The sequence below is a fragment of the Ammodytes marinus genome, assembly GCF_949987685.1.
Source record: "Ammodytes marinus genome assembly, chromosome: 5".
Lineage (NCBI taxonomy): Eukaryota > Metazoa > Chordata > Actinopteri > Uranoscopiformes > Ammodytidae > Ammodytes > Ammodytes marinus.
This window is the reverse complement of record NC_137234.1, coordinates 19,522,998-19,537,772: the sequence shown is the minus strand read 5'-3', so window position 1 is coordinate 19,537,772 and position 14,775 is coordinate 19,522,998. Positions and strand designations below refer to the sequence as shown.

Here is a 14,775-nt window from a genome sequence, read left to right as displayed (position 1 = left end):
TCCTGTGTCAGAAATAGAACTTTAGGACTGCGAGTTTGTCCAGAGAAATCAAAAGGAGCCTGGGTGCACAACACAGGCAGACAGACTGATCACACACATACCCTCAGGATTGCTAACCTGGTTTGCAGTGAACATAGCTGAAGTCAATTGGATCCAGTATATATACTTTCTATCCTCTCACTATCTTGCCCCTGACGGCTACAGCTCTTTCCTGATTCGTTTTTTCCCAGCGTCTCCTCCTCCTTTTCCCCCATCTCAGTTTCTCATTAATGCTATCTGACTGTCACACTGTCCCCGTCTCGCCCTCTCTCTTGCCTGATTTCTCTCTCTATCCAACACCCACAGGTGGTCTTTAAATAAAAGACTGTGCCGGCGTGAGTGCTCTCCTCTCAACTTCATTAATGATACCAGTGTTTTGAGCTGCCCCAAGGAGATGCACAAACTTCACTTTTTTCCCCATCACGCTCTCTCCCCTCTTCACCACATTTCTCATGCAACTCCTCTAATCCATCAGAGAGCTATCACACTGCTCTTCCCTGCAGCCTCAAAAAATCCTCTTTCTTCCACCCCTCACCCCTTCCCTCACCCCCGTTCTCCTTCATGCCCCTGCTCTTTCTCCCTTTCTTCTCATGTATCTGGCACGCCACTCCTTTCCAATGCCCCATATGTAGTTACCTAATATAGCATAATAGATATTTCTATCTTCATTACTTTTCCGTCTTTATGCCTCCACTTCACCCTTCTATTACATTACATTACATTATATCACATTAAATTACATTACATTACATGTAATCTAGCAGGTGCTTTTATCCAAAGCGATTTACAGCTGGAGCACACATTCATACACCGATAGCAGCAGCTACCACTCAGGGTGCAAGCTAACTATCGGGAGCAATTTAGGGTTCAGTGTCTTGCCCAGGGACACTTGGACATGTGACGGGGAGACGGGGGATCAAACCACAGACCCTGCAGTTGAGGGTGGACCACCCTACCACTGACCAACAGTCCCCCTTCCTCACTTTAATGTCATATTAACACCCCTTCTTGTTGGCTTGAATGGGGATAAATAAATAATTCTACAATTGTTTACAGTATTTCACAATGTCTTGCTATTGAAACTCATTTACTCATGGGGTTAAGTGTATTTGTGCTAGAACAATATGCTCTCTTCATCATGCAACTACAATTATCACATCACATCAGCGTAAAACTATACAACATGTAAAAGCTATACATTAGGAGTTATCTAAACGAGTAATGTAAGAGATACACAATTATTGTTATAAACAAGTAGGGAGAATTAAGGGACATGGCTACATTTTTCACACAATACTTCTAACAGACCAAAACCAACAATGGATTGATCCAAGTATTGGCTAATTGACCAAAGTCTCAAATAGCCTATTCCTTTGTGATGCAGAGGTCCACCATTGTCCATAAACTATTGACTATTAACCCATCAATGAGCCAGATTGTTCCTTCATTATGACAAAACACACAAACCTTAATGTACTTTAAGGTTCATTGTATTGTATTATGTGGCTCTCAAGTTAAATTCAGCCTCTCGAGCCATTTTTATTAATATCTACAGGCCACCAAAATACTGTGCAAGCTTTTTTGATGACTTTGGTGAACTGCTGTCTGTAATCTGCATTGAGTTTGACTGTGTATTAATCGTTGGTGATTTTAATATACATGTTGACAAGCCTGAGGACAGAAGTACTAAAGAACTGTGCTATGTCCTGGAAAACTTTGGACTTTCCCAGCATGTGAACCGGCCTACACATAACAAAGGTCACACCCTGGACTTAATCATTTCAAAAGGCCTGGACATTGCAAAGGTTTCTGTAACTGATGTGGGTCTTTCCGACCATTCATGTTTGTTTTTTGAAAGTACAGTCACTATACACAAAGGCGACCAAACAAAAGTAATCAAGAAGCGGTGTATTACTGAAAACACCAGTGAGGAATTTGTTCAAGCATTTTCTCAGACTCCACTCCTCCCCTGTATCTCAGTTAATGTGTTTGTGGATAACTTCAACTCAAAAATTACAAATATTATTGATGCCATTGCACCTACTAAGGTGAAGGCCGTCTCTGGTAAAAAAAGATCCCCATGGAGAAATGCCCCGCAGGTCAGACTAGAAAAAAGAGAGTGCCGTAAAGCAGAACGTAGGTGGCGAAAATCAAATCTCAATGTTCATTATGACATCTTCAAAGGAAAACTTCGCACTTTTAACTCGGAACTGAGAAATGCAAGGCAGTCTTTTTTCTCTGACATCATCACCAAAAACAAGAACAAAGCACGTGCCCTATTTTCTACTGTTGACAGGCTCACAAACCCTCCTGTGTCAGTAGCATCTGAACTTCTCTCCACGAGGACCTGCAATGAATTTGCCTCCTTCTTTACTGACAAAATTCATAAAATTAGACAAGCTGTCATCACATCAATACCGGTTTCAAGATATGTTTTATCCCTGTGCCCACTTGAAATCAATCCAAATGCCATGACAGAATTTTGTCTGATTAACCAGAAAAACCTGGAGGACATTATACAACACCTGAATTCCTCCTCCTGTTGCCTTGACATTCTACCCACAGGTTTCTTTAAAACAGTTTTTAGCTGTATGGCCTCAGATGTCCAAGAAATTGTCAACATGTCCCTTCGGACAGGTGTATTCCCACAGGCCCTGAAAACAGCAGTCATCAAGCCACTCCTAAAAAAGAACAACCTAGAAACATCAGTCATGAACAATTATAGGCCCATATCTAACCTGCCATTTTTAAGCAAGATCATTGAAAAAGCTGTCTATCAGCAGCTAAATAACTACATGGCAATGAACAACTGCTTTGATGTTTTCCAGTCAGGTTTTCGTCAACACCACAGCACTGAGACCGCTCTGGTTAAGGTCCTCAATGACATCCACTTAAACACAGACAGTGGCAAAAGCTCTGTATTAGTTTTATTGGATCTCAGTGCTGCGTTCGACACAGTTGACCACAGCATATTACTAGATCGACTAGCAAACTGGGTTGGACTTTCTGGAACTGTACTAAACTGGTTTGAATCATACTTAAAGGACAGAGACTACTATGTATCAATAGGCAATTTCACATCCGAGAGAACAAATATTACATGCGGGGTCCCCCAAGGTTCCATTCTTGGGCCTCTTCTGTTCAACATCTACATGCTCCCACTAGCTCAGATTATGAACAAGAACAAATTATTTTACCATAATTATGCAGACGACACACAAATTTACATAACCATATCACCAGGAGACTACAGTCCGATACAAGCACTGAGTAAGTGCATTGAACAAATCAATGACTGGATGTGCCAAAACTTTCTTCAATTAAACAAAGACAAAACTGAAGTAATTGTCTTTGGTAACAGGGATGAACAATTAAAAGTCAGCGCACAGCTTAAATCTGTTATGTTAGAAAGCACACACCAAGCTAGAAATCTTGGAGTAGTCATAGATTCAGACTTGAATTTCAAAAAACACATTAAATCAATTACTAAGTCAGCCTACTACCACCTTAAAAATATATCAAGAATTAAAGGGCTACTGTCTCAGCAGGACTTAGAAAAACTTGTCCATGCATTTATTTTTAGTAGACTTGACTACTGTAATAGTGTCTTTGCAGGCCTTCCTAAAAAGTCAATCAGACAGCTTCAGCTAATTCAAAACGCTGCTGCTCGAGTCCTCACTAGGACCAAAAAAGTGGATCACATTACCCCAGTTCTTAGGTCTTTACACTGGCTTCCTGTCACTCTAAGAATTGATTTTAAAATATTGATGTTGGTCTATAAAGCCCTAAATGGTTTAGGCCCCAAATACATTGCTGACCTGCTGATCCCATATAAACCAGTCAGAGCTCTCAGATCGTCTGACACTGGGCTACTGACAGTCCCCAGAGTAAGGACTAGACAGGGAGAGTCAGCCTTCAGTTTTAATGCACCAAAGCTCCGGAATAAACTTCCACGGGACTTGAGGTCCGCTTCAACACTCGGCTCTTTTAAATCAGGTCTGAAGACTTTACTGTTTCCGTTTTAACCTGTAATTTTAAATTTTTATTTATTTTTATTCTTTTTAAACTTTTTAATTATTTTATGTTTTATTTATATTCATGTTTCTCATTCGCTTTTTTTATGTATTTTTTTTAATGTGTGCTCTATTCTTGATGTGTTTTTGTTTTTGCATCTGTAAAGCACCTTGAATGGCCTTGTGTCCGAAATGTGCTTTATAAATAAACTTGCCTTGCCTTTCAGCAAATCCACCAAACATCACACAGTCATGGTGCTGTGAACACTCACTAGTGCAACAAATGTTTCTTAATCTGCAGTTGAAAAAAGCCCCAAACAAATACAGCAATCACCATTTTGGGTAGTGTTTCCTCAGTTTCCAGCTGTTCAAAGAAATTTCTCAGCGTAATGTTCTCAGAGGAACTTTTAGGTTGGGTTAATTCTTGCACCCCGTTTGGACAAAAGCGGTAGTGTTTGTACTACTCCAGCTGTTGTTCCTGTTTGAGCATACCCGGACAAAGGCATTAAGAAAAACTATTCAAAAAATAGCATGCTCGGGGTCTTGTTTGCTGTTACATGTAATTTATGATCATCAAGGCAAGGCAAGGCAAGTTTATTTATATAGCACAATTCAGACACAAGGCCATTCAAAGTGCTTTACAGGGGCAAGATTAATTTGTCAGAGGACAAATGAGTTTCAAAGAAAAATTCAAAGGTCCTCGTAGCACCTTTAATGTTTTTTTCATTTTTTTTCAAAGATTCACATCTTTGGGAGTATAAGTAAGGCTTTACTGTTAAAGGCACTCGGCCGAACACACTAAAAGTGACAGAAATAACTGTACAATTAGAAAATAACTGCTTGTGATAGAACTTCGAACTCCACTCACTTTCTCACCAATGCACACCTGGAAAATCATAAAATGGGCATGAATGATGGATTGTCCTGGCTGGAAAGTTATGGAAATTCTCAGATGCAGCCCCGACATCTCTGACGCTGTTCAGACACGGTATGACCATCCAACAAAAACACTTTGGTAATGGCACCTTAGAGCACTGTTCATATTGGTTTTTAGTCTTTTAATTAGATTTGCTAAAAATCTGACAATTACAGAATTAAATTAACCTTATCTTTTAAATCCTCATTAATGTCTTCTCATGACATCTTGATACATGCGGGATATTCACTAAGTCACTTTCCAAAAACGGCTTAAATATCTGTTCCCCAAGCTGCTCAGAGTGTGATTTCTGTGTTCCCTCAGACTTGAGCTGACCATCCGTCATCATTACTGTCTCTAATCATGTTTGGCCAGAAGCAGCACTGTGTTACCGCTATGGTCGCACTCATGCATTACTGCCAATCAGATGTCCGCTACCACAATCTTTCACGGCTCGAGAGATGTGCATCAACACCCCCAAAGAAATTCAAACATAAGCCACACCACACAGACGAACACACACAGAGACACAAACACTCAAACATAGATTTGTGTCTCAGCACAGCAGGCTCCCATCACTCATAGAAACAGATGGGGGAGTGAAGGCCTGAGGGAAGGAAGTGGGACAGAGAAGTCATTGCAGCTTGCTTGCAAACGGCTCCATTCTACAACTCAGCTGCAACATCGTACCAACCAATTAGCACGAGTGGAGAGAGGGTCCCATAAAAGGCTGGGACTCACACACCATCAGGGGGGATTTGTGCACATAAAGATAGGAACACAGACAGTAACTCACTTGCATGTGATTAAGTCAATTTATGAGACATTGCAGGTGTTTTGCTGTAGGTCTGGTGCAACAACTCAGCTCGTCTCCACGCTCAATCAGTATTCCTAAGATGCCACGAGCTCAAGTACTATACTGTCCTCCCTCTAAATGCATAGTGACTCCGCGCCAGCTAATAGCCAGCAGTGCTTAAATGATTCAATTATAGATACTGAGAGATCCCGTAGTGAAATAACCAACCAGTCATTCTCCACTGCCACTCCCTCATTGTTGCCGGGAAAAAGGCACAGTTAACTCTCTCCTTCCAACTATTACTGGTCTCTCTCTGGAAGGTTTCCTGCTGACTCATGTCATGTCATGTGTACAGAAAACAAATGGGATCGATGGCAGTGTGTCTCAAAAGCAAGAGAAGGACGGGGAAAAGAAACATGAAATGAGCGAAGAGGAGAAAGTTAGGAGGAGAATGATAGGCCTATAAAGTGAAAAGGTACACGTACACAGAAAGGCGAGAACACACGTCAACGCCCATGTGTCTGTGGAGGATTTGGGCGTAAATGTCATTTCAAGCAGTTGAAGAATTGAACGCTGCTCCTTCAAAAGGCCAGCTGTGGCATCTCAGATAACCTTGGAACCCCCACCCCCCTCTCCCCCCCCTCCGAACCATGCTACTGTCAAAGGTCAGCAGCAGCCATTCTTAATGTCAATCATTACACTCAAGGTCAAAATCTGAAGACGCCAACTTTGCTATCAGATTCAGCAGGCCTCATTTGTTTCCAATATTCCTAGAACCAATATTCTTTTTAATCTTCAACTCCCTGTCAATCACATCCCAGTCTGAGCTGCTTAAATGGTTCTGAAATACCTTCTGACTTCAAGCCTGACGTCAGACTTGCTCAGTATGCAACTCAGCGGTTGCAGTTCAGTTTATAAAATTTAAGCTAATGTCAATCACTGCGGTGTTGTCTATACAGCCGGAGGGCGACGGTAGCTGTGTCCCAGAGCAGAGATCGTGCTGACAGGGTTATCTGAGTTCCACATCTGACTACTTCACTGTCACTCATCAAGCTGTTGTCACAACACCTAGCAGGCACTGCCACACTGTCACTTCACAGGTATGTGCAGATGTGCAGAGACAAAAAAGAACAGAAGGACAAAAAGGGATACTTTCAAATTTACACAGGCATTAATTTAATAATCATAACAACAGGTGTGTGTGCCATCAAAAAAAGTTGTTCTTTTTGGATTAGTTTGAGTTGTTTTTGAATGTGCATAATTTCTTCCATTAGGTTTTATCCTATATTAAAAGGTACACATTTACCCAGATCCCACGGTAGGTGTCTTCAAATAACATTTTCTTATGGTTTGACATACACAACATTTTTATTTTCTGCAATATAAAATAGAAGCAATCATCATGTTTAACAAGCTGGAACAGGCAAATGTTTTCAAATTGCGCTTTATATATTTTTTTTGATGAATTGACTTTTAACCATCTAATCAATTATTTGTTAATTGATTGTCCTGCTGCTTATTATTATTTACATTGATAATGTGCCAAATACAAGCAAGTCATTGGGGCTTTAAAATGTTGTTTTGATGGATGTTGCTACGTCTCATTTGAGTAATTACTCCCATGGATCGATTTAAATGAACCACAAATGATGGAGGACATGTATTTTGCAAGGGCAGAAAGAAAGAAGCTGATAGAGAAAAAAGAGAGGGAGGGATAGAATGAGACAGCAAGAGGGCCCAGTACTCTCCAACTCCAAGTTTTCATTAAGCAAACTTCAGCATTAGAACAAAGGCAAAAATAATTTCTCCCTAACATGGCATGCACTAAATTGTTTGAGTCATTACCTCCAGGTGGTCATAGCCAGGTGGAGTGGATGGCTACTCTGTCTCCCAAGCAGGTGTACTGATCCGAATTTTCTGTCCATCCCAATTTATATAAATTGCCACCTAGGACAGTCTATCACTCACCACAGCAACAGAAAGGCCACACCCCTCTGCTGGCGGTGAGTTGGCGTTTGAAGAAAAGCAAAGTTTTGCTGAATTTTCAAACAGCATGTGTCTCCGCTGCATGCTGTTTGTACCACATGTATACACACACACACACCACAGAACAACGTTAACCTTTCCTTCGCCTACAGTTTCAAATTCACTCCCCAAATGTAATTGCCATTATAGCAGTAGACACAGTGAGTTAAGAGGGAGAAGGCCATAAAAAGTGAGCGAGAGACAGGGTAAATGCACAAAAATTGTGAATGAGATGAGGGTGGCGCACCTGAAAGCTCCAGTTGCAGTCATCCGAGACGCAGAGTAACCAGAAGGACTGCCAACTGGAGGGTATAGTGTGTGTGTGTGTGTGTGTGTGTGTGTGTGTGTGTGTGTGTGTGTGTGTGTGTGTGTGTGTGTGTGTGTGTGTGTGTGTGTGCGTGCTTGGTGTGAGTGACTGTAGGTTTTCTTGTTTTGATTGCATCACACAGAGGCCTCCATCAGGCGAGTGAAGTGTTTCAAGTGAACACATCAACAACGTGTTCCATTCCCTGACAATATGATTCAACCCTGCAGCAGCCATTAGTCACTGTTCACTCAGTTGTACTACAGTCGGCTGTACAGCCCCAATGAACCAAGACATATAAATAACTGCAGTCTAAAGTTCAGTTATTTCCAATGTCGTCCTGTTCTGGTCCCAATATGATAATAACTACAAAGAGCAGCGCGTAAACGATAACAATCTGTTTTAGAGTGTAGTTTTATGGTACAATTAAGTCTGTAAATAGGCATAAATGGCCCTGAACTTATTCTTCAATGATAAATTGCACAAGAGAACCACGCTGCCAAGGGGTAGCTGTAACCGCATACACAATGGCTAATAATATTCACAGTGGCTCTCCATCTACAAAATTGAGTGTAATATTGTAGAGACACCCAATTAATTGTGTTCAATTATTTCTTTGTTTTATCCAATTTACAAAAGTTTCATATCACCAAGGGATTATAAACCTGTCTAACGACTGATTATTATTGCTCTACACACATACTCTGAAGCGTTTCTTTTTCTATTTAGGAAATTACACCTTGTTCTGTTCTGCACTGCTTATTTGCTCATTTTGAATTCTATCCCATCAAATTTGAAAAATACCTTTTTATGAACGCTTGGAGATTAATACTGCTACACACGCAATTTCCCATGCTCAGGAGCATAACAATTTTGCTAACAGGTCAAGGGTAATGGTGTGTGAGGGATGCATGTCTCAAAGCGTGGCGGGGAGATGGAAGATGACGAATAAGCAGTGTTTGCGGTTGGATGTGTCTATAAAGCCATCCGATGAAGAGAGTTTTTAAACGTCTTGGTAACTAACAAACCCATGCAAATTAATGCGCAGAGGCATGCCTTTGCTTGCATGCAACAATATGAATATGTTCTCTGACACATATCGCCCACACACAGAAAAGAAACATCAAACAACATTTGTGCCTGATTACCTTAAGCCACACTTTCACACCATCGTTAACACAATTTGCGCACGCTAGCCCTACCCTTGAAAAAAAAAACACATTTCTCAAACCGTTTAATTTCTGGCACACGATATTTCATGACAGTGGAATTAGGAATCATGTTACCCATTAGGATAGACAATATCAAAATATTTTCAAATGAAGGTGGTAAGCAGCAATCAGTATGTTTGTGTGTGTGTTCAGACTTGTATCATCTATCTGTGCACTCTTGTAATCTGCTGTGCCTACTGTGCTACCAATAGGCCCAGTAAATCCTACACACAGACTAACACATACACCCACCAATAAGTCCTGGCCTGCGTTCAGACCCTTATGGCATTAATTAATTTTCATGTGTTGTGTAAAGGAAGTGTGCAACATACAAATGTTGTTTAATGGACTTTGAAGATTTTCTTTTGGTTGTATGTTTTGAAATAATCTTCAGAATGATACTGCTATAACAGTTATGATGAGATTTTAGTGTGTTGTGCAATGAATTAAAATCCAGGTCAAATTCATTTTGTAATCAAAAAATTTAAAGTATAGTATGACATGAGACACTTTCATAGTATGTGTTCAATGTGGATTGTTTTGCTAAGTTTTGATCTGAGGTCTTTCTTGTTATCCATCTTCTTTCAGCAGAATTTTTTTGAGATGACATGTTAACATTTATGTTTGTTCTACAAATGTTGTAGAAAAGTAGCGATTCAAACAATATAGTTTTTGATGATTTCGTCTCACACAGTGACAGTTCACATCATATCATAGTCATATCCTTCATGACAGTGGTGATTTTTTAAATCATTTGTCATGGTTCAATACATACAGCTATTGTTTAACTGTTTATCGCTTCGTCATTCAAAATTAATTAATTGTATCCTTGATCCACAGCTTCCAGTTTTTGAAAGAGACATAACTGTAAATATGTATTCATAATTCATAAAACAATGTTCTATTGAGTGTGTTCATCAAGGCATTTTGTTTGATTTGAATCCTAATGCAGGGATTAAGACAGGAATCTGCAGATTCATCCTGTGAGGCAAAGACGCGTGGGAAATGAATGAATAGGTGCATCGTTCTTAGAATCTCCTCTCTTGCAACACATTAACTTAACAATGACTTTAGAAGCAAACCGGCTGCAGATCAGTGCTCGCACTAAAGGCGGCTTTTATGCAAGAATCTCCACGCAATTAGGGAGAGAGATGTGTGGAATCGAGGAGGAGCTGATAGGTTAATACATTCTCATCGTACATTTAGAGAGAGGCCGTACAGCTGTTATGATCCTCTGCACTCTGACACCTGATGAAAGCACTCACCCATACATGAAAGGACAATGATATACAGAAGAGACACATCACCAGACATCAATTTTTCCTCCTTGTGTGAGCAGTAAAAGCGTTCGGAAGCAATTATGCTATAACAGAGGCTGTAGTCCGACTTGACTCGTCTCTACACAACGCATGATTGGCGCAGACTGCTACCTAACAGCTAGAGAGACACTTTACTGCCAGCAGCCACTAGACCCAGTCCTCAAGAGAAGATCCAGTGGTGTGTATTTGTCAAGCTTGTTGTCAGATGTTAGGCTTTCTTTTGGTCTATATACTGGCTTTAGAGTGAAATAACCTGAATAGCTGTTAAGACGTGGTGGTGGTTATCACAGGTACTTACTGCACAGACTTGGAGGACTGGGATCTGAATTTGCTGAACTCGCCCGGAGCAGTCCACTCTGTACCGAGCTGAAACACACAAGACAGGAGAGAGGGGATGAGAGGAGCAAAGTGTGAAGTGGTCTGATCACGTCCCTGGTCATGAATGATAGCGCAGTATGTGAGGAGTAAATTGTAGAGAAGGAACTATTTCTACAGAGCAACAGTGCGAGTCAATCAGAAGGGGGAGTTCTGATAGACACACAGTAGGCAAACATAACAGAGCTTATGACGATGAATACACTGAAAATCGGACACGGTTCCCTGCCAACACTGACTCAAAAAGCCAGCTCATCGGGATACCTGTTCCAGGCCCGTGGTCAAAACAGTTCATTTCAGTTCATTTTTCCTCAGCAAAACCAACAACGTGACTAATTAGGGCCCCCTGCTGCCGCTGATCCATAATGAAAGAATTAGGCTGAGATCACAATGGGCATGCCTTTAATTGTTTGTGCTGGCCACACTTCTTGGTTTGAAACTGGTCAGAAAACATGGCAGGGCACAGCGCTGATGGATCACAAGAGCCTTTGAGACTGTAAACAGCGGCTGAGCCCTTAGCCTGGGTACCACAATGTTTTCACAGGGAGAAGCACACACAGTAGCGCACACCCACAAGATAATAACACACACACACATGATATGGTAACTATACAATGGCACCTCTGAATATTCGTGCTGGCATGAGAATAGAACCCCTATTGGAGGAAAAACCTCAAAAACAGGCAGTGATGTCCGTCCAAAAGCAACCAGTCCTCCAGCAGTTTTAAAAGCCTCTGAGAGTCTCTGTGAAGCAGTTGGCTAAGGGGAGCAGGAGGACACAATGTGTGCTACTGTGCCTTTACTCTGAGGCCCACAGCATGCTCCCGCCGTAGTACATTTCCACACTTCCTCTGGCATAGAAGAGAAGAAGGACTTGTAGGAGTTAAATAACTGCGAGACAATATTTAACCAAAAACAGTGAGTTAGGCGGTAGAGTAAACTCAGGGAGATAAACTTAATTTACCAAGTTTACATTAGAGATGAACAATTTTCTTTTAAACCACAATTTTAATTTGTAATGACATTCAAGCAATTGCAGCAAATTTCTTTGTGTTGATTTTTCTAATGCCAGTTATTTGAAGTTGGCATATGTTGAGTGGAGAGCACGCTGATTTATAATTGATGTGACGCTGGTATGGCCTTGGGCCAACATTGAAATTAAAATCTATGAATTTTAAATTAGTAGCGGTGGTTGTTAGATTTTACGGTAAGTGGTCCGTGGACGCGGTGTGCAATGCTTTGTGGCGAAATGGCTGCTAATGTAGCCACTACCTGTGAGTCTCATGCAGAGATAAGCAGCAGGCTTCAGAGGTCTGGGTTCAACCCACTTCTTTCTAACTTCACAACCCCTATTTGCTAATTTACAAATGTGTAGCCTTTGTTTGCTGATAAGCTTGAGTCTGGAAACCTATGTCTATAAGTGTGTTTCACTATCCATTGTGTTCACTGAGCATGTACTTTAACACTCTGTCTTCTTTCTAATTCAGGGTTCCTTCACATTATCCATTTAAACTATTCCATACTTTTCCAGACCCAGATTTCCAGACTTCTAAAGCCCTTGCATTTGGCTTAAAATTGCTGCCCCATCCATGTTGGAGATGTCAAAAGATCTTCTTTTTTCCTCCATTTCAAATCCTAAAAACAACTATCCTTTATACTTCTCATTATGATGCCAGCAATCAAAAACTTGCATCAACTATGGTGGAAATCGTTCTACCCAAACTCAAGAGTAAGTCAAAAGTAAAGGTCAATGTATAGCTTGACACTTTTGATAAATGTCGCTCCACAGAAATTAATGAGTCACACTTCATTTTCAATTTATGCTCTGGTGACAGGTTTCCATCATCTCCATGGTAACCAGACACCATTTTCCAGCCAGCTTGTTTATTTGTATGTCATCAGACCGGTATATAGCAATATCTAGCTTGTTTTGATGTGTATGTTTTAGAGAGTTGGGGGCAATAGTCTTGAAACACATATTTTCCCCATACTTATTCAGACCTCAAAATTACTAAAATGTAATTAAATTTGTTTCCATACTGCGTAGGAACCCTGCTTAATAAATAAAAACTGTAACTATTATGAATCAACTCTAACACAGCTGTAACTGTCATCATTAAAAAGATTCTGTAATTGAATAAGTATTTTCATATTATAAGACAAGCCTTAAGGAAATTAATTTTTGTTTATATTAATAATATTCTCATAATTGTGTTTGTTATTTAAGTTTAAAACTTTATTTAAATAGTTAGTCAAATGACGTCACGTGTAAGGCGGATTGTTCTCTTGTGCGAAGAGATTACTCTTTGTCAGATAGAGATGCGACATGAGAGAAGGTGAACAGCTTGTGATATGCATCGCCGAGAAGAATCTTGTTTCAAAGTCCCTGTAATTAGCATGCAGCCAACGAGGTATGTTTTTTGCTATTTCCCTGTATTTTATTTTGCTTATTTGACTCTTTATGTGGCGTCTAATATATGATTTTATGTAAAGCTAATGCCGTGATTTCTGTTGTACTGTGTGTGTTCATCTATAGTTTTCACGGTGAAGTTGGAGTAAAAGTCTGCAATAAAACCCGTCAAAGGAAACCACTGGTGTCAGCCGAACGCTTTTAGAGGGATTTATAACAGCATTACATTTTCATCATGTTTTCTTCGGCTCATCCTGACAGAGAAGACTGCAGAAAGTAGTGCCGTAGAATCTCACTGGAGCTCTTTCTCCTCAAAAGAACCATTAAGATAAAAGCTGTGTCACTGCAAAGCGCTGTTGGTTTCTTAAGAGAAAATGAGCCAACCTTCAGTGAATGTTGAATAACTTTGACAAATCATAGCTGAATGGAGTAGGCATCTCAAGCGAACATTCAAATATTTCAAAATAGAGGAAAGCAGAGGGAAAAAAACTGTTACTTACAAAACCTTTGCGCTGAGTATAAATGAAAAACTTCAACTAGACAATAGCATTGAAAATACCTTGAGTTACTATTCTTCCAGTGAGTGAATTGTTTTCTCGGAAAGAGCTGTTTTTCAGATGAAAAAAGAAGAAGGATCAAACAGCAAAGGCAGCTGAGCAAAAAATATTCTTCTCAGCAAAACATGTTATCTAATGCCGACCCTTTAAGTGAAAAGGGAAATGCGTGCAGGCTGAAGACATGATAACTTAATTTGTTTCTAAAGCAAATTAAAAAACTGAAGAGAAATGAAAAACTACGGACGGAGAAGTGATCTCGCCTCATTTTAGAGTGAACGTGAAGCTAAATGTCACGTTAAGATTAAGAAATTGGTCCGTCTGAATTTCAGGAGAACTAAGACTTTCAACTTCATAACACTGCCTGAGCTAAGAATATTTCGATATATGTTTGCTTCTCTTCTTAGTTGTCAGATAGTTCATCAGCTGTAGGTGAACAACGGCAGGATCAAAGACTTAATTACAAGGACAAGTAAAGAGCAGGACCTATGTTTTCTCATTAAAGTGGCAGATGCTCCCAGTTACGCATGCACACGCTGTATGGACAAGAAACACACACACGCACGCACGCACGCACGCACGCACGCACGCACGCACGCACGCACGCACGCACGCACGCACGCACGCACGCACGCACGCACGCACGCACGCACACACACACACACACACACACACACACACACACACACACACACACACACACACACACACACACACACACACAGTTTCCCCACTGAACAATGAGTCATTGCATATTGAGTGAAGCGTCTCCTCGCCAGAGTAGGCGGGAGGTAAATCAGAAGGCAAGAAGCC

General features: G+C 40.6%; 1 protein-coding gene across 1 annotated transcript in view; it reads right to left on the bottom strand.

The window, feature by feature from the left end:
- b4galnt4a (beta-1,4-N-acetyl-galactosaminyl transferase 4a) overlaps positions 1-14,775 on the bottom strand; it is a 129,357-nt gene that overhangs the window by 28,151 nt on the left and 86,431 nt on the right. Inside the window, exon 7 of the mRNA XM_080027345.1 lies at positions 10,922-10,989. Within this exon, the coding sequence (XP_079883471.1) occupies positions 10,922-10,989 (68 nt within the window). The remainder of the gene's footprint in view (positions 1-10,921; positions 10,990-14,775) is intronic.